This window comes from Scardinius erythrophthalmus (assembly GCF_964197995.2).
Source record: "Scardinius erythrophthalmus genome assembly, chromosome: 1".
Lineage (NCBI taxonomy): Eukaryota > Metazoa > Chordata > Actinopteri > Cypriniformes > Leuciscidae > Scardinius > Scardinius erythrophthalmus.
Genome location: NC_138221.1, coordinates 42310433 through 42337831, shown reverse-complemented (window position 1 = coordinate 42337831; position 27399 = coordinate 42310433). Strand labels below are relative to the sequence as shown.

Genomic DNA, 27399 nt, shown 5'->3' with positions numbered 1-27399 from the left:
TTAAAGGTGTGGTAATGCACTATAGCCCAACGAATATGGGCAACAGGATATGATGTCCTCCTTTAGGGCAGGGGAACCTAATTTAATAAATAATAAAAATTATTCAAACTTAAAAATATGGAAGCCCATTTCAGCTGCATAAGGGGAAAAAAACATACCTTGGCAAATCTTAATTATGACATAAAAAGTCAAAAATATAAAATAGAAAAATATAATTCTGACTTTTTAATCTCAATTATAATTATGACCATGTCATAATTTCGACTATCTTAATTTTGACTGTCATAATTATGACAAACGAATCGGAATTTCGTCTTTGTCATAATTATGATTAAAAAAGATGATTTCGTTTTATGTGGTGGAAATGGGCTTCCATACAAAATGAGTGCAAGAGCACCCACATAATTCACAAAAGTCCCTCAAGGACCATCTCTGGGCAGACGTCAGTGGAACACACAGAGGGAGCGGTCGGGTTAGTGAGTAAAGCACGGCAGACCCAGAAAATCCCTTGTGTGGTCCATGAGGGAACGCTCCTCAGGAGGAGGAGGCGTACTGCTGGTAAATCCATAAATGGTAAATGGTAGACATCAGAGCCAGCGGCAAACATCAGAAGGACTAACTAAGGTAAGGCTGTTCCAGGCGGGGTACATGAGCGCCCGGAGATCGACTGGATCTCACAACTCTGAAAATGGCAGATCAAATTTTGAAATAGGCGCTATATTTCAAAAGTAAACCACAGATTTGAGCTTTAAACAACTACATTCTCGCCAGAAAAACTCTTAAAACTACATTTCTTGACACAATAACAGCATTTTTTATCCTCCTCTATATATATAGGGAGTTGACAAACTTAAGAGTCACAGAGAACATGTTTAGTGAGTCTAAATACAGCAAGAGTTACAGTTTCTGGACAAGACTAGACCTGATACCATCCCTCGAAAGGATTATGAACCGTGCCATTCTGAATTGTCCAATGCCTTTTGTTTTCTATTCTCATTCTATCATTTCTTTTATCTTTCACGAGTAAAATATAAAAGAGAGGAAGCCATAAAGCTTAGCTGAATGAAGCATGATGAAGTTAAAATTTGTAAAACTGTGGGTTGAAGACTTTTTTTTTTTTTTTTTTTTAGATTTGAGGAAGTGGCTCGAGTTTGGACATGTATTTAAGGAATTTTTTACTGTTAAGTTCTGTGAGAACATTGCATTATGGTTAATCGGACAGTTGTAAATATATTATATTATAGTCCTCACTTTCCATCATCACAAGTCATGGTCAGTGTAGACATCTTATTCATTTGACACAAATGAAAATGAAACTACAGTCCGAAGTAACAGAATATAGCCTGGGAAATATGTTGTGGGTACTGTGTCAATCATTCACCAAAAATTTCAGTGGACAAAAACATGGGTTGTGAAATTTTTATGTGACCAAAGACCCTAAGACAGTGTGACCTATTACACATACTGCACATTTACCCCTTCCTGTTTTTCATCACACTCTCTCTCTCTCTCTCTCTCTCTCTCTCTCTCTCTCTCTCTCTCTCTCTCTCTCTCTCTCTCTCTCTCTCTTATGGTGTGTTAGTAATTCTTAGCAGTAAATCTCAAAAGACAAAACAAAAGGCAAACAAGATAAAATTATTGTTAAGACACTTTCATTTAATATTTCAAAGTTTAGGCTTGGTATAGTGACAGAATCTTTTGAAAAGAGTTAAATCCTTGAAAAAGTGATGCAGTTAAACATATTTAATCTCATTGATCAAATCTCAAATCGACCTACAGTATTAAACCCATTAAACCCAAGTTCCTTCACAACAAGTCATTAAGTCGCTCTCCAAAACTTTCACCCTCTCTGTTCCCCTCTGGTGCAATGATCTGCCAACCTCTGTCTGATCAGCACAACTTTCAAAAAGCAGCTAAAGACACATTTCATTCGCAAGCACTAACTATTTCAAGGCACTTACATACAAACACACAAAATTATTTTCTTCATTGCATTTCACCTCTGCTCTACCTTTCTTCTAGTCTAGCTTTCTAAAAAAAGACTGGTGTTGCACACTATGTATATTGTTGGCTCTGTGACTAATTGCTTAGTTCTTCTTTTGTATCTCGCTTCAGATATAAGCATCTGCTAAAATGCATAAATGTAAAATGCATATGTTTTTGAAGCTGTTAATACATCATGAATGTACAATTCTATGTCTATGCAACTAGCGATGTGTGCTAGAACTACATTTCACATACAAATACCCACATTAAAGTCCGCTTGAACCGGAAGTTGTAAACGACTTTTCTCAAGTGCTGTGACGTATTTCCCAGTGAAACGGAATATTGAACAGAGGGCAGGGTTTTACTCTAGCGCTCCTCCTCTCCATCTCTGCTCATAGCAGACTAACGGTTTGAGGGGAGTGGTTAAGCGTTTTCAAACCAAGCCGTCAAACCTACGTCATCAGAAAAAGACGCCATTCCAGACCCAGAAGTAACTTTTCAGATTTTGATTAAAGATTACCATGGTAAAAGAATTTTTTTTTTTATATTTACTTGCACGGATTAATTGTTCACCACAAGACTAGTAATATGCGCTAACAAAGTAAATAGGGTCAATTTTGATTTCAGTTGGACTTTAAGATCATGCCGATTTGTGGCTTTTCTCTTTCCCAGTTTCTGCCAAATCCATTATAGACCCACCTGGAATGATGTCTAACTATCTCAGAAGTGATCTGGGACTTGCGCTGTGAGATCACGGAGCTCATAAGGGTCATTCCTCATATATTTATCCTGGCTCTGGCTCTCATTCAGGGCACCAGGTGTGTCAACTTAGATAAAGGATAAAGGCCGGTATTATATACTGTATTAACTTTTGCGTGTGCTGCACAGTGCTGTTTTTTTCTCTACCCACCAGAACCTCTCTTAGAGTCCTTGGCACATTTACAAAAAGCCTGTGTGCTGACAGTGCAGAGCACACCACAGCACTGATACAGAGAGTTTCATCCACACACACAGCTCTCTTTATTGGCTGTTGTCAAAGCCTGATGAGCGGGTTCCCTCTTCCAGTCAAAGCCTATGGAAAATCCAGCCCTGTCAATGGAAAATCTTACAAACGCACATTGCTCTGCGGCACCATCGCCTCCAGGGACAAAAGTGGTATAGCGTAAATGCTATGTCTGGTAAAAAAAAAAAAAAGTAAAAAAAGAAGCGAGATGAATCCAATTTTAACTACAAAATGTGTGAAGAAGCAAAGTCTCCATAAGTGACAGATCCCTGCTAAAGCAACAAACACAGCACCACTGCCATAAAAATCTTACAGAGCAATGGAAAAGAGCGGAAAACAGACTTCAGCATGTGAGAATCTCTTTGGGTCGTGTCCCAAAGGTGGCGTGCCGGTCTCTTACCTGCGATTTTGTCTCCCTCCATGGCTAAGCGCACACCCTCCTCTGCCACATGTAGCCTGTCTCTCCTCCAACCTTTTTTTGTTGGACTTCCTGTTTCTCTCCCAGCGCACCAACACTTTCTCCTCCTTGTTTGCTTTCCCTCGCTCTCTTTTGGCTTTTCCCTCCCTCCCTCTCTCTCCTCCTCTTTCTTTAACTCTACTCCAATCTTCTTGGTTTAATATCTTCCGTGTGCCGTAATAATGAGCGGATGCAGAATTACGGCATGCCCATGTGCTGATCATATGGAGCGTTCTTGCTTTTTTGCTTTTACTGTCCTCTCTTATGTGTCCGTCTCTCTCTCTCTGCGTCCTCTGACACTGAGGCAGCATTGTGTACGAGATGGAAACCCAAGGCCATGTGATATGAGTATTTCGTCCCAAAATATCTTCTCTCAGCGGCTTGAGGAATCCTGGACTGCCCTCTGATTTTCCTCAGGGCTCTGGTGAGTCACGAGAGAAAGGTCGAGGAGTTAGACGTGACCAACATCACACCCCTGTGATCGAAAACAAACATCTGAACACTGACTCAGACCGTAGACAAACAGTTTCATGCGCTGCCTGCCGCTCCTAATTTCAAGTACAGCCAAGACACACAACGCAGATTCCTTCGTTTTTCTTTGTGTTGCTCAACGAGAGCAAATGCAGACCTCTGTTTGAAAGCATTTGGAGTCAGGATGATGTGTCTTTGTTCAGGAAGTGGGGATGACCTTTGGCTTTCCTTTCTGGGGGGTTGCAGGGTCATCTGGCAAAGCGAGCAGCTGGGAGACGAGCCTAAATACTTGTGAAGAAATACACCAGCCAAGATCAGGCTCCCTTGACTCATAGCATAAATACATAGATAGTGTACTCTAATTAAATGACCTATTTATCAATAATATTCACACTGATGCATATAATAAAGAAAAGATAGCAAACGCAAAATAATGTTAACAAATGCCAATATGTTATAAGTTGACAGATGTCTTGCGCTTGTAGCCTGGTACTTTGTAAAGTAGTGATTTGTAAAGCATTCTCCCTGAAGGCCTCTTAACACAGGAACAATACTGCCTCTATGAGAGTATTCAGATCTACACCCACTGCCAAACTCACAGCCTTAAATTCCCAAACACATGACATTTCAGCCCTCAAAGAGAGGTTGTGTCACAGTATTACCATAGCAACAGGCTTTGCTAGCAACATACAACACACTCCAGTCCACTCAGAAGAGCTAACATATTGATAATGCTGTTCAAAATACTCAGAAATGTAGCCAAAAGTGATCACTGGGCTTGATTAGTAAATAACTGAAAGTAATATGAATAATTATGGTTTATGTGGATTTCAGTAATTTCCGACCTGAGAAGTATGACCCATGCATGGATTGCATCTGACAGCACTTCAAGAGCTAACAACACTGTGTGCAGGACACCCATCTCAGCCAGGGTCCTAAATGAACGCTTGTCAAGCACCAAATGATAGTAAAAATTGGAGATGGCTAGTACCTATATGAAACAGTTTTACTTGCCAGTTGGTGTGATTATCAAATTGCAAAGGCTGTGATTTAATTATATATAGGCCCTGTCCCAAATCGCGCACTTCATGTGGACTTTCGGTCTCGTGGACTTGAATTGCGCGTGCTCGCCGAGTCTGCGAGTCCGTAGACCGTCCCATTCAGCATTTTACCGCTCTGAAGTGTGCTCCGCACCGCCCCCTTTGTACCCTTGAAGCGGTCTTCCGCGAAGCCCGCATAGATGCAGGCTCCACGCACTTTAACTACCCAGGAATCCTTGCGAAAGGCCAATGAGACAACGGATGGGAGGAGATTTCGCTCACGGATAATTGTTGACATGGCTGAGAAGAAAATATTACAGTTTTTATTACCTAGATGTATATTTTACTAGTTGTTACCTACAGTTTATGGGTGTTTCTGCAACTATGGGCACTTTTAAGTCCCAGGAGTGAAATTTTAGATTTATGTTAAAATTTGTTATTTGATGTTTCATAAATATAAACGTAGTGTCAATACACACCTTGACATAAAAAATTATTAATAAATAATATGATTTAATGTAAAATTATGAAGCATTTATAGGTCCAAACACCATTTTTGCTCATGTCCCACACCCGTGGTTTCAATGTTGAGATACTTAAAATTAGGTAATTCTTTTACAATATGACATTATTTCAAATGGAATTGTTTAATATACAGATTCATTTACAGCATCTAAAAATTCTTTGTATTATTTACTGATCATTTTTATGATTTTTATAACTAAATGTACCTGTCCCACACTTTTGAGTCCTTACCGCAACAATGAAAAAAAGCTTTTATTATGAAATTTTATCGAACACAAACAAGTCTAGTTTCTATGGAAACAGAAATTATCACTTGAGCACATTGCTGACAGACTGGGCCACCATACTACCTCACTCACAAGATACCAAAAAAATAAGGTAAACATCATCTTTTCTGCTCTAGTATTTATTGTGCGTCCTTACCATTCAGCTTAATAATTGTGTATTTTTGAACTACATTTTAAAAATAAATGTATATTATTGTTGAATTCATGTATATTAAGATGCTAAGTCAAAACTAATGTGGTAGGCCTTGCTAGCTGCCAATTAGCTAAAATATTAGCAAAAATGTCATTTCCGCAACATGTCTTTACCGCAGCAAATTTAGATGTTGCGGTAAAGACCTTGTGTTGCGGTAGAGACAAATTCAAGGTTTACTGTATATTAAATGACAAATATTCAGTATATTATTAGTACTGAAGTATATATTAGTATATATATATATTAGTATATATATAAACATGCCATTTTTTACATAAAAAAATTATTTTGTCCTTACCGCCACAAGATGTCATTACCGCAGCACTGCTCTATTTTCATTTTTTTTCACATTTTCATTTGCAAAAAAATATTTTTACACTTAAGTTGAGATGATTAACACATTGAAATTGCAACATCTGTCATAAAAAGTTAATTATGTTATCTTTTGTGTGTATGGAAACAATTGACATCTAAGGTTACTGTAAATTTTTTACATGGCATAGAAAAAAACATGAAATTCCCTATTTTGTGTATTTTTTTTTATATCAGTATTTACAAAACTGCATCAAATTTGAAAAAGCTATTTACATATATTCAGTTTTTTATAGAAATTACTAAAGAAAAATGTATAAAATGAACGTTATTGTAACATTGCGGTAAGGACACTTTTTAAGAAGATGACCCGAAAAACATAAAAAATAAACATGTTCCAGATTAAAATATTAACGACTACATTCTATTTTGTGTACATTTTTATATGTATTATAGACTGTGATGGTTAAAATTGAAATTCATAGAGGTTGATTTTTTAAAAATTGGGATAGTCAAAAGTGCCCGTAGTTGCAGAAACACCCTTATACAAACATTATGGTCATCGACCAGTGGTTGATGTCTCAAACATAATAATAGTGTGTTGAATAATACGATCACATTATAATTCATTAAATAAATAGAACCAAATGTCAGGGCTTTACTGAGTCATATGTAAACATATGAATATTGAAACCTGTAAATTCATCTGAAACTCATGCACATTTTCATTATGTGTTAAAATTGTAATCTTAGTTCAAATGGAACATTATGTATTATTATGTAGCTAGCTACAACTGTATACATGTTTTAAATAAGCATGATGTATCTATTGTCTAATGCCCAGGTGATATGCACAATATAAAAATATAGAAATGTAAAATTAAGCTGTGTAGTTGACATGGAGATAAGACGTCGGGAGCGCAAAAACGCGATTTCTCCTGTCCAAACAACAACCAGACCGTTATTTCTGGCGTGACGATCGAGTCTGTCCCAAAACTACCTCTCAAGGCGCCCTCGTGGACTCGCGCCAAGGGCCCTATAGGTCTGCACTACATTACGTCACCAAAGTGTGGACTCTGAGGAAGTCCACAAGTCCGGAGTGTGCCATTTGGGACAGGGCCTAGTCACGCCAATCTGAGGAGGAATCATTTTTTAATGGATGCCAGTGGATGAGAGGCGTTCGCACACTTTCCGCCAAAATATAAGCTCTATGGCTTAAAATAACAATGATAACAATTATTATTATTATTATTAAGAACTCAGTACAGTCAAAGATGTTTAGCACAGTGTGTGCTTTAAATACAATTTCAAGGACTTCTGGCAACTTATACACACACACATCAGTCGCCAAATGTCTCCTGTTTTAAGCAGACATTCAGACTCGGTGACGCCAGGATATACTTTCTAATCAACAACATGTCATGTTTGTGAAGTGCAAAGCATGAAGACAAAACATGTTGACATTTTCCACAGCAAGTCAGTGACCAAAAGTTATATATAAGAAGCGTTACAACTTCACAGTTACATAATTAGGAAAAAAGCTAACTTGACACTACATTAAGATAACAAAAACTTATAACTTAAATAAGACTGAATTTTTTTATTAGTATTACAGTTATTTTTATGCTTCTCTAAAAAGTTATTTTTATGTTTTCATATGGCTAACACACATTAGCACCTCCCCCCCACATACCTGTAACCACACATTCACAGTTTGGAGAAATCTGTTTTAAGTTTTATGTAAGAGTAAAACAGGTTTGAAATTTGTGACTGCCTGGACTGCACACAAACAGAATTTGCTTTAATTAGCATTCTTTCTCTTGTGTGCGTCATTCATGAGCATGTGTTTATGTGTATGTTTTGTTCTTGAAGTCTGTCAGGCAGATCTCTGGATCTTCAACCAGCCCCCATATGCAGACGTGCTGACTTTGCAAAAGCAGCCTGTGTTTCCCGCTGAGAGAGGATGCTTCAGTGGTGAGATAACACATACACACACAGGCGAGAGAACGCTTCCTGAGACATGGCAATAGATGCACAACAAACGCTCTTTGTGGTTTTCTCCTTCTCTCTCTCTATATATATATAACCTTCTTACAAAGAAAACAAACCAAAGAGACAGCTGCTTTAACCAACACCCCCCAAACATGGGCACACACACATTTAAAAACTCAATTACACTTTACAAAAACACATTTAGGTCTATTTATCATTAATTTAGATCAGTAGCCTATGACTCTAAAACACTGATTCTCTACTGGTTTTGCTTCAAGATCCATATTACACTGGACGTCAATTTGAAATCCACCATGGTTCCAAAACTTGTTTATCGTTCAATCACTGGTGGCTTTCGAATGAGAACTTCAAAAACACAAACAGAACAACCATATATAGCAACATAGACAGACAACTAGACAGGACTAAACACAGGGCTTAAGTACACCACAAACAGAGGAACTAATGAGGCTAGCAAACAAGACACCGGAACTAAGGACTCTAATCAAATCTGTAACAAAGGAGACAAACAGGCAGGGAATGGAGAGCTAATTAACACACAGACAGCAAAACGCTAGAACAGATCTACACACATGAATCGGAACACATGAACACGTGACACAAACTAAATGCCTTACGAGTCATGACAGATTTCCATTAACTGTAGTCTATCTCTGAGCACTCCATGAACAGCTGTGTTTTTAAGTTCCAAGCATATATTACAAGTCAATCATAATTCAAATCCAAATGTCCAATGCAGTGGATCCTACATACAGTATACACTTTATTTTGTAAGCATTGTGTGCAGTAATAATAATAAAACTAATAATACAAAATATTATTATTAGTATTAATATCTATTATCTAATATCTTTTATTTTGAATGAATAACTAACATAATATGAACATAATTGGCTTTCAAACACCTTTTAATAGTTTTAAAGATGTTCATCAGCCAATAATTCACCACATTAAACAAACTGTGATCAGCATAATGCGTAAACCATATTTATTCTTGCTGCAAACCCATATCAAATGTAGTCTGGATCACATTTTTTTCTTGGATAGGTTGCATTTAACAGGTTTTTTCCCTCCTGTCCACAGATCAGATCAGATCTGTGGCCCATTTTTTGGTGAAACTACTTATAGTGTATCATCACTATAATCAACAACAGCAAACCCATGTGTGAATGTGAACACTTACCAGTACCAGTACCAGTACCAGTACCAGTAGGACTTGTTGCCTCTCCTTTCTCTGGCCTCCTCAGCCTGCCACTGGTGGACCTCGCAATGCCTGTCAGCACAGAAGACATAATAGAAACACGTATCAGAATGACCTGCTTAGGAGGAAGGATTTAGTGTGTTGGGAAAAGACATCAGAGCATTGAAGCTCGGCCCACTCAATTAACGGCATGTGTCTGTAAAATAAAGTCAGATGGGTCACAAACACAGAGATGGATTTTGAAATTTTGAAACAGATTTTTTGCTGTCTTTTGAAATCTAGGATGGCAATAGAAGCCTTCGGCAGGATTAAAGTCAGCATGAAACGGAAGTTGCGATAGTCATTTCCTCTCTATTATGACTGATATTCAAGCGAAACAGCTTCTCGAACAAGAAAAAACGTAGATTATGGACTTGATTTTGTCCATCAGAATTAATTGAATGGTTGTGGTTTGCAATTGCTGTGATGTCATATGATTGACAGGTTGTCCCGCCCTCACGCCAATAAACACGTCATCAGAGAAGAGAAGAGATGTTGCTGCAAGAGGCAGGGGAAGTTCATTTTTTCATATTATTTTCACATCATATTTTCATGAAATATTATGAGGGCACATGAATTACAAAACATGATGTCCACGGATAAATCATTTACAGTAAATTTTGCAATATCGCTTAAAAAAAATAGAATTGTAAATTTTGATTTCATGGTGACAGACATGGTGAAGTATCAGACATCTTACAAAAAAGTGATTCAATATGGAGTTTTACAGTGTGACAGTGTTTATAACTCACGCCAGTGAGATACAGAGATGACTCAAAAGGTCAAACTGTAAAGGCCAAACCCATTTGCACATTTTGAACTGTAATGTAGGTCGTGCTGTACATCTGAGGTGTGCAATGCTACTGGTAAATGTGATCATGCCTTTCCATAAGTAGGCCAAACCGTCAAGATGATATTTAACCTCAAAATCAAAATAAATAATGAAATAAAACTTGTTTACTTTCATGAAAAGTACATTTTAACTCCTAATTCTTATAACCGTAAGTCTTGTTCTCATTACTGTAATTGGGGTAGCATTTGTTACAATCACTTTAATTTATGATGGCTGTAATAAAACGCATTATGTTACAGTAATTTTAATGAGAACTATGCAAAAAAAAAAAAAAATTATACAAGTAAAAAACACAGGTCTTTAGTTCAGGTTCAAAAAAAGTTTAACTTCAAAAAAACTGTTTTCGTAAAGGGTTGAAAGGGTTTGACGCAACTGGCTATTTCCACTGAATGCATCACTGAGAGATACCACATCTATATCTGTGTGAATATAAGTTCTTACAGGTCAGATTTCTTAGCTGATTCCAAGAAGTTTGTGACAAAAAAAAAGCTAAGACGTTTTGAATGTGTGAATTTCCTGTGTGCCGCTAACATAGGAAACAATGAAACCACTCTACGCCAGTTCCTACACGCATACCAATTATTCTGTTTAACAGGTGACAAGGCATTCATTTGTTTCCTTTCAGATGTGCAGGTTTATTTATTGTTTCACACAAATCCCCAGAGACTCTTTCCTGAAACTCTGATGAGTCTCTGAGTCAGTTTGCTCTTCCTGCAGATGAATCTGTCTGTTGGCTCTGTGGTTGAATGTTCTGGCACCAATAAAAAAATCAACAGATATAACAAAATGCAAAAGTAGAAATAGGGTCCCTGTGCAAGTCTAACAGATAAAAATAGACTTCTTCAGAAAAACAGTGCCCTCATACTATTATCCACCACTACGTCACTGGCTCAGACTAAACAAGTCAAGCCCAGAAACAGTCATGCATCACCTGATCTTTTGATTATTTGTGCATTATAAACTCAAGCTGTCTGTACTTTTATTTATTTTTAGATAATGTAATGATTTAGTAATTCGGGTTTTTTTCCACATACGTGGAATTAACAATTAACATTAAAATAACATAAAAATATACAATCTAAGAAATAAGTAAAGAACCTGTGTGTCATTTTGGGCTGTGACCTCAGTTTTAAGTCACATTTTCATCAAGTGACAAAAAGTGTTTTTATCATCTGAGAAATATTGCTAATATTCATCCTTTTTTATTTCTGGATGATGCTAAGAAACTCATCTTGATTATTGTAATGCTATGTATACTGGCTTGCCTAAGGGTTCTATAGCGAAAATGCAGCAGCCAGAGTACTAATGAAATTAAAAAGAAGAGAGCATATTACACCGGTTTTAATGGAATTACATTGGTTACCAATTCATCAAAGGATTGACTTTAAGGTTATTTTATTGGTTTGTAAAACACTGCATAATCTGGCACCTTTGTACATTTCAGACTGTCTGTCGATATACGTTCCAAATCGTAGTTTATACCATCCTCTAGCGCTAATCTTCTGGCACATTATACAATAAATCATAAAATATCTGGTGGTACTTCTTTTAGCCACTAAGCTCTAAAAATTTGGAATTGTCTTCCAAATGAAGTGAAAGAGGCTACTAGCATTCATATTTAAAAAAAATATATATGGTGTGAAGTTGTGTGTAAGTGTTTTATGTTTTCATGAAAAATGCTATACAAATACATGTTTATTACAAAATTAGTAAAAAATATATTTTTTTACTAAATTTAGTAAAAATTATTATTACAACTGTTTTTCCCATCAAGCCCTCTAAGACCCTACTCAGCAAGTCTAAAGATAAAAGCATAATGTTGTTGAAATGCAATAGGCCACAAAGTACAGGAAATATTCAAACAATGGAGGTAAAAAGGCTGAGTGACAGGAATTATGTACCAGGAACAATGTATATCATTCTGTCAGAGTGAGTTCTGTGAAAAGCTGGCAAAATTCAAATGTTATGAAGTGGCTGAAAATGTCCTCAGTTTTATTGACACACTACAGAGATAAGAAAGGGTGAGATCATTTGGGTTGTTTTCTGTGTAAATATGAGGGGTCCCTTCGCATAACATTGCATGGGACATGACTAAACAGGCCAGCATTGCCACATACAGTGCATACGCTCAAACGTGGATTGAGTTACATGCATTATGGCCTACAACTACAACTATAATTTATATAATATATTGCTGCCATTCAAAAAAATTCATTGGGCGAAACCCTATATAAAGGGAAATAATAGTTTAATTTTGAAATCACTATCATTATGATTACGTTTCAAACATTGCCCATGTTTAGACATCCTATATCACACTTCAAGTTTAAAAACAAGCTAAAACAAAACCATGCCTTTCATTTTCCTCTATAGACCAGTATTCTAATTAAATCAGACACATCAGGAAAGAACAGGACGAAATTGCTATAAATGTGAGCAGCTTAGAGATGTTTAATCTAAGCTTTAAAGCTTAAAGTCGGCTTGAAGCGGAAGTTGCGATTGCATTTTCTTCCCTATTGGAAATGGTTGGATTGATGGATGGTTGTGGTTTTGCTATTGCTGTGATGTCATGTGATTGACAGGTTGTCCCGCCCTCATGCCAGTAAATACGTCATCAGAGAAGAGAAGAGATGTTGCTGGAAGAGGGAGGGGAAGTTATTTTCACGAGTTCACACTTACAAATAAGTCAGATAGAATAAATGCGTATTTGGCGTGCTGTCCGAGGAGAGGGCTCCGGGCTCGGTATTTGGCCCGAACCCAGAGTACTCCCCCCGTATTCCTGGCTGTGAAAGAACAAGCCAAGAGTGAGGAGTCGGGGTGGTGGAGGGATGCTGAAAACTGTCAAGGAAGTTAGGTGAGTTGACAGAGTGAATATATATGCTTCCTCTCATGCTGATAGGGTAGACATGGTAATTGTTTGATGAGTTGATTGATTGATTGCTTGATTATTTGATCGTGCTCCTCCCGCACTTTGTTAATAAAACATCATTTCACGAGTTCACACTTACAAATAAGTCAGATAGAATAAATGCGTATTTGGCGTGCTGTCCGAGGAGAGGGCTCCGGGCTCGGTATTTGGCCCGAACCCAGAGTACTCCCCCCAAAAGCTGCAAATAAATGCCGGACAGCCACCAGAATGATGTTGATGACCCCCCAAAAACTTGCAGAGTGCAAAGCTTAAGGTATCAGAAGTGGGAAAGGGTTAGTCGCTGGAAGGCTTCTTGTAACATCGGATGGGAGTTGGTTATCATGACGTTGGGATGGTTGTGCCTCTCCGGTAGTAGGCTAGGGATGGTACGTAATGTACTTTTGCGGAAGAGAATGGTATAACCGCTGCAGTGTGATGGAGCAAGTGTGATGATAATTAGTTCCTGCAGGAGCGGAGGAGATGACACTGCTGCGGCAGTGGATCAAACTTGATTTCGACTTGCTTTCCAACTATCTGATGCAGAAGGATGGAGAATTGAGTACTTGTGGGAACGGAAGAGGAAACACTGCTGCGGCAGTGAAAGCGAGTTGGATGGAGAAACGGAGCTCCTTCGGGAGCGGAGTAGATGACACTGCTGCGGCAGTGGACCAAACTTGCTTTCAACTTGCTTTTAAATATCCAAAACAATTTGGACATAGAACTGAGCTCCTGGTGGAGTAGATGACACTGCTGCCGCAGTGGAGCAAGTTTGGACGGAGTAACAGAGCTCCTGAGGGAGCGGAGTAGATGACACTGCTGCGGCAGTGGACCAAACTTGCTTTCAACTTGCTTTTAAATATCCAAAACAATTTGACGTAGAACTGAGCTCCTGCGGGAGTGGTGTAGATGACACTGCTGTGGCAGTAGAGCAAGTTTGGATGGAGTAACGGAGCTCCTGCGGGAGCGGAGTAGATGACACTGCTGCGGCAGTGGATCAAACTTGCTTTTCAACTTGCTTTTAAATATCCAAAACAATTTTGGACATAGAACTGAGCTCCTGTGGGAGCGGAGTAGATGACACTGCTGCCGCAGTGGAGCAAGTTTGGATGGAGTAACGGAGCTCCTGCGGGAGCGGAGTAGCTGACACTGCTGTGGCAGTGGACCAAAGCTTGCTTTTCAACTTGCTTTTAAATATCCAAAACAATTTTGGATATAGAACTGAGCTCCTGCGGGAGCGGAGTAGATGACACTGCTGCGGCAGTGGAGCAAGTTTGGACGGAGTAACGAAGTTCCAGAGGGAGCGGAGTAGCTGACACTGCTGCGGCAGTGGACCAAACTTGCTTTCTTAAATATCCAAACTATTTTGGACGGCTGGCTGTGGGAGCAGACTAGATGACACTGCTGCGGCAGTGGACCAAACTTGCTTTCTTAAATATCCAATCTATTTTGGACGGAGTAACGGAGCTGGCTGTGGGAGCGGACTAGATGACACTGCTGCGGCAGTGGACCAAACTTGCTTTCTTAAATATCCAATCTATTTTGGACGGAGTAACGGAGCTGGCTGCGGGAGCGGAGTAGATGACACTGCTGCGGCAGTAGAGCAAGTTTGGATGGAGTGACGGAACTTCTGTGGGAGTGGAGTAGGTTAGCTGTAGTAGACTTGGTTGACTTGCTTTTAACTGTCCGATGAGCCAGTTGGGTGGAGAATGGGCTCCTGTTGGAAGAAGAGATGATGCTGCTGTTGTGGTGTTGGAAACAACTTGCTTTCAAACTGTGATCCGAAAGGTGAGTGGGACATAGAACTGAGCTCCTGCGGGAGTGGAGTAGATGACACTGCTGTGGCAGTGGAGCAAGTTTGGACGGAGTAACGGAACTCCTGCAGGTGCGGAGTGGATGACACTGCTGCGGCAGTGGACCAAACTTGCTTTCAATTTGCTTTTAAATATCCAAACTATTTTGGACGGAGTAAAGGAGGTCCTGCGGGAGCGGAGTAGATGAAGACTTCTGCGGCAGTGGACAAGTATGGATGGAGTAACGGAGCTCCTGAGGGAGTGGAGTAGCTGACACTGCTGCAGCAGTTGACCAAACTTGCTTTCAATTTGCTTTTAAATATCCAAACTATTTTGGACGGAGTAACAGAGGTCCTGCGGGAGCGGGGTAGATGATACTGCTGTGGCAGTGGACAAGTTTGGATGGAGTAACGGAGCTCCTGCGGGAGCGGAGTGGATGACACTGCTGCGGCAGTGGACAAGTTTGGACAGAGTAACGGAGCTCCTGCGGGAACGGAGGCGATGGCACTGCTGCGGCAGTGGACAAGTTTGGACAGAGCAACAGAGCTCCTGCGGGAGCAGAGTAGAAGACACTGCTGCGGCAGTGGACCAAACTTGCTTTCAACTTGCTTTTAAATATCCAAAACAATTTGGGACATAGAATTGAGCTCCTGCGGGAGTGGTGTAGATGACACTGCTGGGGCCGTAGAGCAAGTTTGGATGGAGTAACGGAGCTCCTGCGGGAGCGGAGTAGCGGAGCGGAGTAGATGACACTGCTGTGGTAGTGGACCAAAGCTTGCTTTTAAATATCCAAAACAATTTTGGATATAGAACTGAGCCCCTGCGGGAGCGGAGTAGATGACACTGCTGCGGCAGTGGAGCAAGTTTGGATGGAGTAACGGAGCTCCTGCGGGAGCGGAGTAGCTGACACTGCTGCGGCAGTGGACCAAACTTGCTTTCTTAAATATCCAAACTATTTTGGACGGAGTAACGGAGATGCCTGTGGGAGCGGAGTAGAAGACACTGCTGCGGAAGTGGAATAAGTTTGGACGGAGTGACGGAACTTCTGCGGGAGTGGAGTAGGTTAGCTGTAGTAGACTTGGTTGACTTGCTTTTAACTGTCTGATGAGCCAGTTGGGTGGAGAATGGGCTCCTGTTGGAAGAAGAGATGATGCTGCTGTTGTGGTGTTGGAAACAACTTGCTTTCAAACTGTGATCCGAAAGGTGAGTGGGACAGAGATCTGATCTCCTGCTGGAGCGGAAAATAGCACTGATGTGGCAGTAAAGCGATTTAGGATGGGGAACGTGGCTCCTGCAGGAGTGGTGGTCTGTAGGGTTGGGTGTATGAGAAGTTGTCAAAAGAATTGATGAGGGTTCGTTGGGCTTCTTTGATATGGAAGCGATTTGAGCAGATGTAACTCGAAAGCCTCCGCTGACCAGCGGCCAAGTGCTTGGATCTGCTGCTGAGAGAGGCCTTTTTTGGGCAGCTGTTGCTGCGCCTATGCAAAATGAATGGCTGGAAAAGTGGTCTGCTGGGATGCCTGAATGGAGCAAAATTTGATCTGTCTTACTTTGCTTTATGAAGTAGGAGATGGTTTCATTGTCTAGCACTGATAGGTCTGTGATTGTGGGGTGGACTTTTGGGTTAAAGCTGGAAGTGATGGTGAGTTCTGAGCATCTGAGGAAACTGAAAAAAGCCACTATGAACATTGCGTCCAGTGTGCGGGCAGTGTTGGTGGAGTGGTAGCCTTGGCGGAGGGTGGAGATGCATATAGTAAGTATGTCTAACGTTATTGGTTGTCTGGCATCTGGGCGAGTAGGTTGGGTTATGAGGTTAATTGCTCATGGAAGAGATGGGTTTTCATTTGTCTTTGAATGTTGCCAGGGATTCTGCATTCCGGATGAGGGTGGGGAGAGCATTCCACCAGCATGGAACTGTGAATGATAATGTACTGGAAAGTGATTTTGTGTCTCTCTGTGATGGAACCACGAGACGTCCCTCGTTGATCGACCGTAGGCTTCTGGTAGGGATGTAGGCTTGTAGGAGTGGGTAAAAGTAGGAGGGAGCTGAGCCTGTGATAGATCTGTGAGCAAGCGTCAATGCCTTGAACTTGATGCGAGAGGTAGCCAGTGCAGAGAGATGAACAGAGTGACGTGGGCCCTTTGGGCTCGTTGAAGACAAGACGAGCTGCAGCGTTCTGAATCCTTTGTAGATGTTTAGTTGCACATGATGGAGGTCCAGCTAGAAGAGCATTGCAGTTCTTGATGCTGTTGAGATAGGATATGAATGAAGTGATGGCGAGCAGAGAAATTGGGAAAAGGTAGGTTGTATGGGAAGTGGAAAGACTTATTAAGCTTCCATGCGGTTAAGTAGGATTGTAGGGTGCTGGGTGAAACGGCTTGAAAAATTGAATTAAGATAGGCGTCAAGAAGTGGTTTCAATGGGTGGTTAATGTGGATATCAGCTCTGAAGTGAGGTACTGAGGTTGGGAATGGGTCCGTGTCTGGTGCCAGCAACCTGAATTTCTGGAAAGCAAAACGTGATCCGGGAACATGTTTTGCAGTTATGAAGAACTGATCGCAGGCTGCAATCCAAATGAGGCATCTTAGGAGAGGCATTACTGCAGGGGAAATTTGAGCGGCCTTGTTGATGCAATGCACGGATGCTTCGTTGTTGCAGTGTACTATGATGCTGTTAGAGGACCATTCTTTACCCCACAGGAAAGCTGCTTCCACTAAAGGATACAACTCGAACAGCGCTGAGGATGTTAATGACTGCGGTGAGTCTAACAGCTGGGCGGGCCATGTAAACTTGAACCAACGGCCTTGGTAGAATACCCCGAAACCGATAGAGGGAGCTGCGTCGGTGTACAGTTGGATATCCACAGGGAGAGAAATCTGATTTTTTATAGAAAAGGACAGGCCATTCAATTATTTAAGGAAGGTTAGACAGAAACTAAGCTCCTGCGGGAGCCAATGGTCACATCACTGCTGCGGCAGTGGAGAACATTAGCTAGAGAAACTGAGCTCCTGCAGGAGCGTGGGGAGACATCACTGCTGCGGCAGTGAAGTCAATGTTAGCCAGAGAAACTGGACTCCAGTGGGAGCAGAATGGACTGCTGTGACAGTGAAGAAGTTTAACCAGAGGAACGGCAGAGACGGAGCTGCTGTGGGAGCGGAGGAGATGACACTGCTGTGGCAATGTGAGAAGCAAATGGGATCCTACGGGAACGGTGGGGAAAGGTGGATATGTTGAGCTTGTAGGTTTAGAGTTTAGAGAGCAGCCTTGCAGGATTATGCACATCTGAAGTTTAAGTGGCCGAGCGAAGATAGTAGTTCGCGTTTAGGACAGCTTAAAATGTCTGAGAAGGTGGATGAAACCAGAAATATCCTTTGCAGTGCAGTGCAGTGCAGCCTGGAAATTAATTGTATCCAAGTTAATGCCCAGAATTCAATGGATGTGGCTAGACCCATGGTTTATCCTGGGTGACTGGAATCCAAAGCTCACCAGAACCGTGTGGGGCTGAGAGATCGATTGCTAAATTATTTTAATTTTATTTATTTTGAATGAATACATTAGAAGCCTAAATGGTTTATAACCTGATTTGATAACGCATCGATTTGATACTGTAGTTGTTTGATCATCAAACAGCAAAGTACAATCTGATTTAGATGATCGTTTGTTCCTTTATCTGTTGCTGGTTCATTTATTTAGCCAAGTTCAAAATAGACTCACTTATGGTAAACGACAAAGCTTCATAGAATTTTGCGCCTTGAATTTATCCAATTGTGTTTTAAAATCACTAAGGACTTCAAACTTTGCCGTGGAAACACACTGCTTGTGTGTATTTAATCTAAAATTTTCTCTTCAATTCTATGGGTCACATTACCTGCCGATTTTGTTCGTTCTGAAACTTTTTTTTTTTTTTTTTGCTATAACGAAGTTTCGAAGCGATTTTGTAGATAAATTGCAAAACAACGTTAACGATAGGTTCTTAATGATTCTGTGTGCGTGCAATCCAATGTGCGAGCTACTGTTTGTACGTGAGAGTTTAAGCCACAAGGAAGCAGCGCGTTAATGACGTCAAATAATTTGAACAGAAACCGTTTAAAACGTGAATTCCCCCGATCAAAATTAATATCCAGATGGCATAACTGTGCTTGAGACTCGACTGAAGCGATGCGAAATTTAACCAGGGACAAAAATGAGAAGGTTTTGAGCTGAGCACTCACGGAGTAGAGCCAGCGGGTCTAGAGTGTGAGCTGGCCGGCCGGGACTGAATCTGAATCGCGGATTACTGAGGGCCTGCTGCGGCGGCCTGGTCTTGGAGAAAGACCCATTTGTTCGTGTGAAGAGGGCGGCATTGCCCGAGACGCGAGCGTGGTGCTCGGCGGGCCTTATAGTCCATTTCTCTATTGCAGGAATTATTGAATGGTCCGGTTTAGAGCAATGCGCGGAAGGAGATCGCGGATGTTTCGCCCGTGGTAGTGAGGACCCGGCGTTTGTTTTGCCTGACGCCCGCGTGATAACACCAGAGATTTGCGGCAAAGATTCCTGAAGGACGAAAGATTCTTCATTGGACGGGAGAGCTCATTTCGGGAATGATAGGAAGGTAGGGCGAGGCCAAATGCTGAAAACTGTCAAGGAAGTTAGGTGAGTTGACAGAGTGAATATATGCTTCCTCTCATGCTGATAGGGTAGACATGGTAATTGTTTGATGAGTTGATTGATTGATTGCTTGATTATTTGATCGTGCTCCTCCCGAACTTTGTTAATAAAACATCATTTGATTAAAGAGTACAAGGGTAGCCTACATGAATTTAATTTTTTTTTTGCATGGATAAGTCATTCATAATAATTGCGTCAATATTCCATAAAAGTAGGAGTTGTCAATTTTGATTTCACAGTGACTTTAGGTGTGTAATTTCTTTCTGTTAAAAAAATCATCCATCCCACAATTATTGTATAAGTAAAAAAAACTGTAGTTGATTCCCCTGAAAATATGTGGTGCTATCAAAACGTCAATCTGTTTTTAAACATCCAGACCAGCCTGACGTAGCAACACCGGCTCAACCAATGTTGAGAGTTTGGGCGGTTTTATGTCTTTGGCCAGTGACAGTCAGGGGGAGTTTAGTTTGGTTACAATCATTATTTTTTGCAGTTCTATATATGCTAGCAGAAATCCGTAGCCTTGCAGGACATGTGACAGTGACTGTAGGAAATCTTTAACTCCGCTCTCCTGATTCTTAGCCACACACACCCTGCAAGATAAAGTGGCCATTATCAATCCACGACATTCCTGTGTCCGCATTCAATCACTAAGCTAACAGTCCTGAGTGACAGAGACAGAAGCAGTGAGACATGGAGGAGGTAGGGAAAGACCAAACCATCTGTCAGTTTCAGTGTCAACTCAAGTGCTGTCAAAAGAAACATTCTAGCACATGTGAAATGTGTGACATGGACCTGAAAATGACTGTGATCAACCTTCCAAGTCGACATACCTCTGAAGAGGAGAAGAATTTCAAAGCCTGGGTTAATTTTACGGGAGATTCGTGCTCCCGCTGACTCACCTGTCAGCTCGACTGTGATGACAGGGCAGGTCAGGAAAGGGGAGGGAGGCAGTGAAGGAAAAGGAGCCAGAAACGGATAAAAATATGTGCTATAGTGTAGAGACTCTATTGCCTCAGTAATCTCTGTTGGGCAATGATCCAAAATAAAGGATTAACAAAGAGATTCATTCATCCGCTCAAAATTATTCACTTCCAGATGAGACATGGGAGACATTTTTCTGCATGAAACCTTACAGAATTCCACATGGAAGTATTGCATTCAATCCAACATAAAATTAAGTTTTTGCCGATGATCTTCACACTTCACTGTGTCCAATAAACAAAATGGAGGTACAAAATGACTCATAACAGGAATCATAAGTTCATCCAAGCATTAAACTGTTGCAGAAAGAGCTGACAGTGTGTCATAATTAATAAATGATCTGTGTGATGTACGCCCTGTATGTGTGAACATGTCTAGTGGAGTCTTATTGTGTTAGTGTTTGATTACTTTTCATTGTGAGTAACTGATTTACCTCAAGTGCTTTGGGTGTGTTACATGTGCACACTCAATACTAAGTGTTTCATAATCTTTGAAATATGTAAATCAATAAAAACAAACTTGAAGTGCTTATGACTTTTAAGTGATATTTCAGCCAAAAAAAAATACTCTGTCATAATTTACTGTAGTTTGTAGTTCCATGTTGTTGTTGTTTGACACCATAATGATTCCTTCAATGGGCAAAAGCAGTTGAAACATTCTTTAAAAAAAAAGTCATACAGGTTAGAAACAACAAGAGGGTGAGTAAATGATGACAGAATTTTTATTTTTGGGTGAACTATCATTGTTCTTGGAGTGGGGGCCAAAGTTGTACCTGAGGGATATTCTCTGAATGAGATCACATACACTGTGTGCTGCCAGAGAAATAAGGAGAAAAAGGACTGACTGATTACATGATCCAACATGTGTGTGCTAGGAGTTGGGTGTGCAGTGACAATGACTTTGGCAGGCCTGAGGAAACACTACATTCCTGCCAAATCATTGTGTACACAGAGAGTTCGGCTTATGAGTTTGTCAAGATTATAGGGAAGAAACATGCGGCTGTTCTCAATGGAAGAGCTCTATGTAGAGCCGCAGGCTCCGTTACACAACGAAGGGGAAATGGTGAAGTTAAAACTCTGGGAACAAGCAATGAATGTTTGCCACTAGCACTGTACAGGGAATCAATCTAGCATGTTCAGTAAATATGGTCACACAAATGAGTTGATGTGATGATCTTCCTTAGGCCTGGGACACTAGACGATTTTAAAAACTTAACCGATTTTAAAACTGTGGGAGTCCACGGACATAAGGGCAGTTTCATCCGATTTTAAGCATTATAATCCTCCAAATGCACACGCTAGATGATTCGTCCAGACCGCGAGATCACACACCTGTCGACTGTAGTAACATTGAGACGAGATCTCATGGAAACTTGCGAGGTCAAACGTGACTTAAGAAGAAAAACAAATGGAGGACAATCGACTTCATCAACAGGTTATCATGGCGCGAGTTTTGTTTTACTGATCTTCTTTGTCAATACTCCACTTTTGTGGGAAATTTGTGGCTGCCAAGTTTCAGCTATAGAAGCAGGCAACATCCGGTCATTGAAGCTTGCTCGTTCTCATTGGCTCAAGAGTCCTAAAAATCTAACATGTTTGATATTTACGATTTGGGATTGTGCAGGCTCCGGGAACAGTAAAATAATCGTAATGAAACCACACAATTGAGAATTTTTTGGACAAAAAGTTGGTTGCGAGAAGCCTCGAACCAGCCTTAATAGCCGCGTTTCCACTGTCAGGGCAAAAGCGGACATGCTAGTGCGTACCAGGGCCAGTCGCGTTTCCAATATCACTTCCGGGCTTGATCGGCCAGTGCCATGGGTTATTTAATATACTAGCTTTTAGCATTAAAGACTTCTAAAATCATTTTAGCTCAAAACTCACTTTCAGCCAATGGCGAGTGTTTGTGATATCTTCTGTTTGTGATCCGATGTGGATTCTGATCATCCTATAAAGCAGAAATGTTTATATGAAATGCAAAAAACTATGCAAGCTAACCATTGCCACAGTAAAAATGGTAAATACGACCGCCTGAAGAAATCGAACAAATCATATAGGCTATCACAATCGTGTATTTATTTTATCTGTCGTTACGTCTCGTCTCTTTATACCGGACTTTCTGATATCCATATTTAGCTCTGCATATGTCATAAAATAAAGTAACTCCGGTTTTTCGGGAGCTTCCTCTGTTTCTCTGACTGAAAATATAACTGTATTGAACTGTCACTGGAGAGAGTGCTAAAGCTCCTCAGGTTGTATTTTTGGTGGAAAATTTGTAGATATTATCATTCTTTCTAATTGTGATTACAGTAAGAAAGTAGGCCTACGTGTAAACACGTGTGTCCTCTCTCTTTTGTAAAATAACGGTAAATACCACTTGATTTCTGTGTGACTAATGTGCAATCTTGACACAAATTATTTATTATGATCAGTGTATTACTTAAGTAAACAACAAAAATGCCAACAAACAGCCAGTTTTATCATGTTTGTTTTGCGATCTCGCTACACCTGATAGCACACATCACAGAGACACAGATTTGATGTGCAGAGTGTTTCGCTCATCTGCAATACCTCATAGGACGCTTCCTGTCAGATGCCAAATAGACGTTAGAAAATGTCTTTAAGATGTTTATGATTTAGAATGTATGTAAAATTGACATCTTAAAGACGTCTATCAGATGTTAGTAAACAGTAGATGCTTTCCAGATGAAGTGATCTCTAACAGACGTCTTGCAGACGTACATGTGCTATCTAAATTTGTGAAATTTGTATGACGTTGTTCCAGAGAGGCGTGTTACAGGCAGGTTTTAGTGAAGCACTGCGGAGCTTCTAGCCCGACAGTGGAAACGCAGGGTGGTTTTGGCCTTGGTGCTACAGGTCCGTGCCTATTAGGCCAGCCCGGCCCGTTGAAAGCCCTGGCTCGCACTGGCCTGACGCAGCTATGTGTCCATTACATCAGTCTTTGAGGTTTTCTATGGGGTTGTAAGGGACTTCTTTCTTTTTAGGGTCACTTTATAAAAGTAGACTACTAAAAATCACTCACATTATAAATACATCTCTTTATGTACAAAAAAAATATAAAATGCTTTAAAAAAAAAAAAAAAACTAATTTAGGGTGAAAATATGATGGATTTGGAGGTGTCAGACAACCCCCAAAGATGGGGTTAGACAGTCTTACATGCTTTCTTTTTTTCTTCAAAGGGTTTTTCAAATGTTTCATCATAAAATCATAAAATTAGGTTAGCCTACAGGTTAGTCAGTGTGCGTATTTTCACTCGAATGTTTCACTGTCCGAAGTCGCGTTCATTAGAGATGGTAACCATACCAACAACAGCATGATGCTTGCGTTTATAATTGCGATCAGTGTGGGCGGTACACGTAGCCTACATTGACACTGACAAATGATTATGTAGGCCCATAATTGTATTATAAATTTGCATATCACAAATGTATAACAAAAATGTAATAATTACATTTGGCTAACTGCGCTAACTTTGGCTAACTTAATTAATTTTCATACAATGCAAAGCGTACGACATTCTCAAGGAAAGAACCTAATAAATAATTGTGCAAGAACCCAACGTTTGTCATAAAGTAGGTAGCCTACCGGAGTTGTTTATCTAAAAAAGTATAAATTCAGTAGTCTAATATTAATCTAACCCTGAAGAAAGATGCACAGCACGTGAGAGAAAACTTAGTTCATTGAAATTATGGGAGATAATTTTTCAGTTAATCGGTTAATTGTGCCTACGAATTAGCCTACTATGCCTATTTTAAAATTGTTTATAAAATCCTAAGATAAAATCATAAGATACGTTTTTAGATGTTAGCCTACAATGAATTTTAATAAGGTGCTTACATGTTGTGTAAGTAAATCGTTTAAAATAGAAAAAAAGAGGATATCACAGCACAAATGAGCTTTTCAAGTTTGCTTTCACTTTTACATAAAGTGGTCTCTAGATTAACTGCTATGAGAGCAGATATCACATCGGTTGTCAGTTGACACGCAACTTTCGGTGGTCCTGTACTCACCAGAATATGTTTTCTTCATGTTCATCGGGTCCCTTTTGTCCTGAGAATTTCAACTTTAGTCTAGGTCCTTATCTGAGATTGCAACATCTGAAATATGTTCGATCGTTGGGTAGAATTTCTCTCTGGCACTCCGCAAAGCACATGAATCACGATCAAAATGTGTGTAGGCTATTTAATTCGTCCTTTCACTAAACCAACTTAATCGGTTAGAACTAAACTTCTATACACCTCCAGCTTTACCTGTCCACACACACGCGCGCGCACACACCTGTGGATAACTCCGCCTTAGGGATAGAGATAGGACACCTGAAGGTTTGACGCTGGAATTGTTTGTTAGGGCTTCTTGACAAATAACGTGCTTATGTTTTTTTAAACAGGGTTTTAGGATAAAATTAGTATGTCTATAAAAGGAAAATAGCCTACATTTTAGTTTAACTGATATGCATTTCTCTTAAAACGTTTTAATAGCTTGTTTTTTCGCAGCTATTTCCACATACTTTTACTTTTAAAAAAGCGGTAACAGCAAAGTCATAAAACAGTAAACAATAAGGATAAACAATTCAGGAAACAGCAAAAAATCTAAAAGGTATCTTACAAAAATATCATAATATATTTCGGGCCAGAAAATAGGCTATTACTAAATTGTATAGATTTTTAAGATTTAAAACAACTTTCCCCATGACATTTACAAGAAGTAACACAGTTCAAACCTTTGGTTTAGATCTACATTTAGTATAGTTGAATCTGAACGTATTTCAGGGTAAAAAATATAGCCTAATACTGAAATTTTAGTTCGAAGGACTGTGAAGTAGGTGTTTTAAACAACATACAAAACAATTGCTATCAAAAACACATTTGTTTCAAAACTACTAATAGCCCCTGTGAGAGGCTGTGAGACCATTAGCACAATAGGAATATGCAACTGCTGTAAAATTGAGAATTTACCTTTAAAGTTTTGTAAAATGGTTTGAAACACTATGGTTTAGGATTTCGGTTAATGGGTTTTAGTAAACAATTGAGAAAGGCTGTACTACTACTGTACATCACACCAGATCTTGTTTCCTATGCTGTCAAAAACAAAGCTTTTCACTGTTGTAAACCCCAATGTTGTGATTAATAAAGAAATCAAGTTATCATAACTTAACATTACTTACAATAGCAAGTTTTTGCATCAAAAATTAAACAGTTGTGTTTAATGTACTCATTTGGCAGCAAAAATCTTTCGGATTAAGATTTTAATTGTTATGAACTCAAAATGTCAAATTATTTAAATTATTTGCCAGCAGCCATATCAACCTGTAGTCCAAGACTGGTTGCCCACTGAAGCTAAGCAGGACTGAGCCTGGTCAGTACCTGAATGGGAGACCTCCTGCTGCTGGAAAACCAGGTTGCTGCTGGAAGAGGTGTTAGGTGCCAGCAGGGAGCGCTCACCCTGTGGTCTGTGTGGGTCCTAACGCCCCAGTGTAGTGACGGGGACACTATCCGTCTGTTTCTCCAGCAACCAATGGGTGCTGACCTACTTCCGCTTTCTGGTATTGTGTTTCCTGTTCAGCGGCTAACCTCTACTTGCTAAGTTGCTAGCGTACCATGATATCGACAGAGAAGGCAACATTACATTTATTAGAATAAGTAGTGTTTAAATGTTGTTAACATGAGCTCAGGTTCAATTTATGCCGTTGTTGGCTGCCATAACAATTCAAGAAAATTTAAGATTTTGTCAGAAACGTCCTGCTTCAAACATCAACAACTTCGAAGAAATTGTCCGTGTCCATCGCCCTATGCTTTGCACTCCATGCCAATGAGGAACGCAAAACAGCGTGGCTTGCAGCTTTGAAACTAAAACACCCTCCAAAGAACGTGTATGTTTGCTCTTTCCATTTGCTCTTTCCATTTCTTCAAAAAAAAAGCCAACCGAACTGCATCCTGATCCGGAGGATCCGACTTCCGGTTCAAACCCGCTATGAATCATGTGTAAATTCGCTAACCAGGAAAAAGGTGGATACTGTCAAAGAGCACCGTCCTTCGGATGAGACGTAAAACTGAGGTCCTGACTCTCTGTGGTCATTAAAAATCCCATGGCATTTCTTGTAAAGAGTAGGGGTGTAACCCCAGTGTCCTGGCCACATTCCACCCATTGGCCCTTACCAATCATGGCCTCCTAATAATCCCCTTACATTGAATTGGCTCTATCACTCTCTCTCCTCTCTCCGCCTATAGCTGGTGTGTGGTGAGCGCACTGGCACCATTGTACTGTGGCTGCCGTCGCGTCATCCAAGTGGATGCTCCACACTGGTGGTGGTTGAGGAGAGATCCCCTGATATGATTGTAAAAGCGCTTTGGGTGTACAGTAGTACATATGAAAGCACTATATAAATGCCTCATTCTGTTCTATTCTATTCACTGTGTGTCTGTTTAATATGATTGGTCGTGCCTGAAATTCTGCCTTGACAACACGCTGATTGGTCGACACCATAGAGTGTAAAAAAAGATGGACGACGCCCCTTCGCCCTCTTCCATTGGTGAGTACTGAAGCCGCCAGTGTCCCGATATGGCGCTGACATCTTGGAACTTGAGTCTGCGCAGTAGCGATCTCGGGACCAGACCTGCACAGTAGTAAGCAGGAAGTAAAGCCGTGAAATCCAAAAGGGAAACTGAAAA

The 27399-nt window shown here is 40.2% G+C and overlaps 1 protein-coding gene across 2 annotated transcripts in view; it reads right to left on the bottom strand.

The window, feature by feature from the left end:
- septin9a (septin 9a) overlaps positions 1–25001 on the bottom strand; it is a 103382-nt gene extending 78381 nt beyond the window's left edge. The window contains exons 1-2 of one of the 2 annotated variants that reach the window (XM_081366146.1): positions 24742–25001; positions 9471–9560 (exon numbers count right to left, since the gene is read on the bottom strand). In XM_081366146.1, coding sequence (XP_081222272.1) covers positions 9471–9560; positions 24742–24766 — 115 coding nt within the window. In that variant the 5' untranslated portion in view covers positions 24767–25001. Of the gene's footprint in view, positions 1–3389; positions 4051–9470; positions 9561–24741 lie in introns of those variants that run through there. The other variant, XM_081366149.1, reaches the window with a different exon arrangement.
- Positions 25002–27399: the final 2398 nt, after the last annotated feature.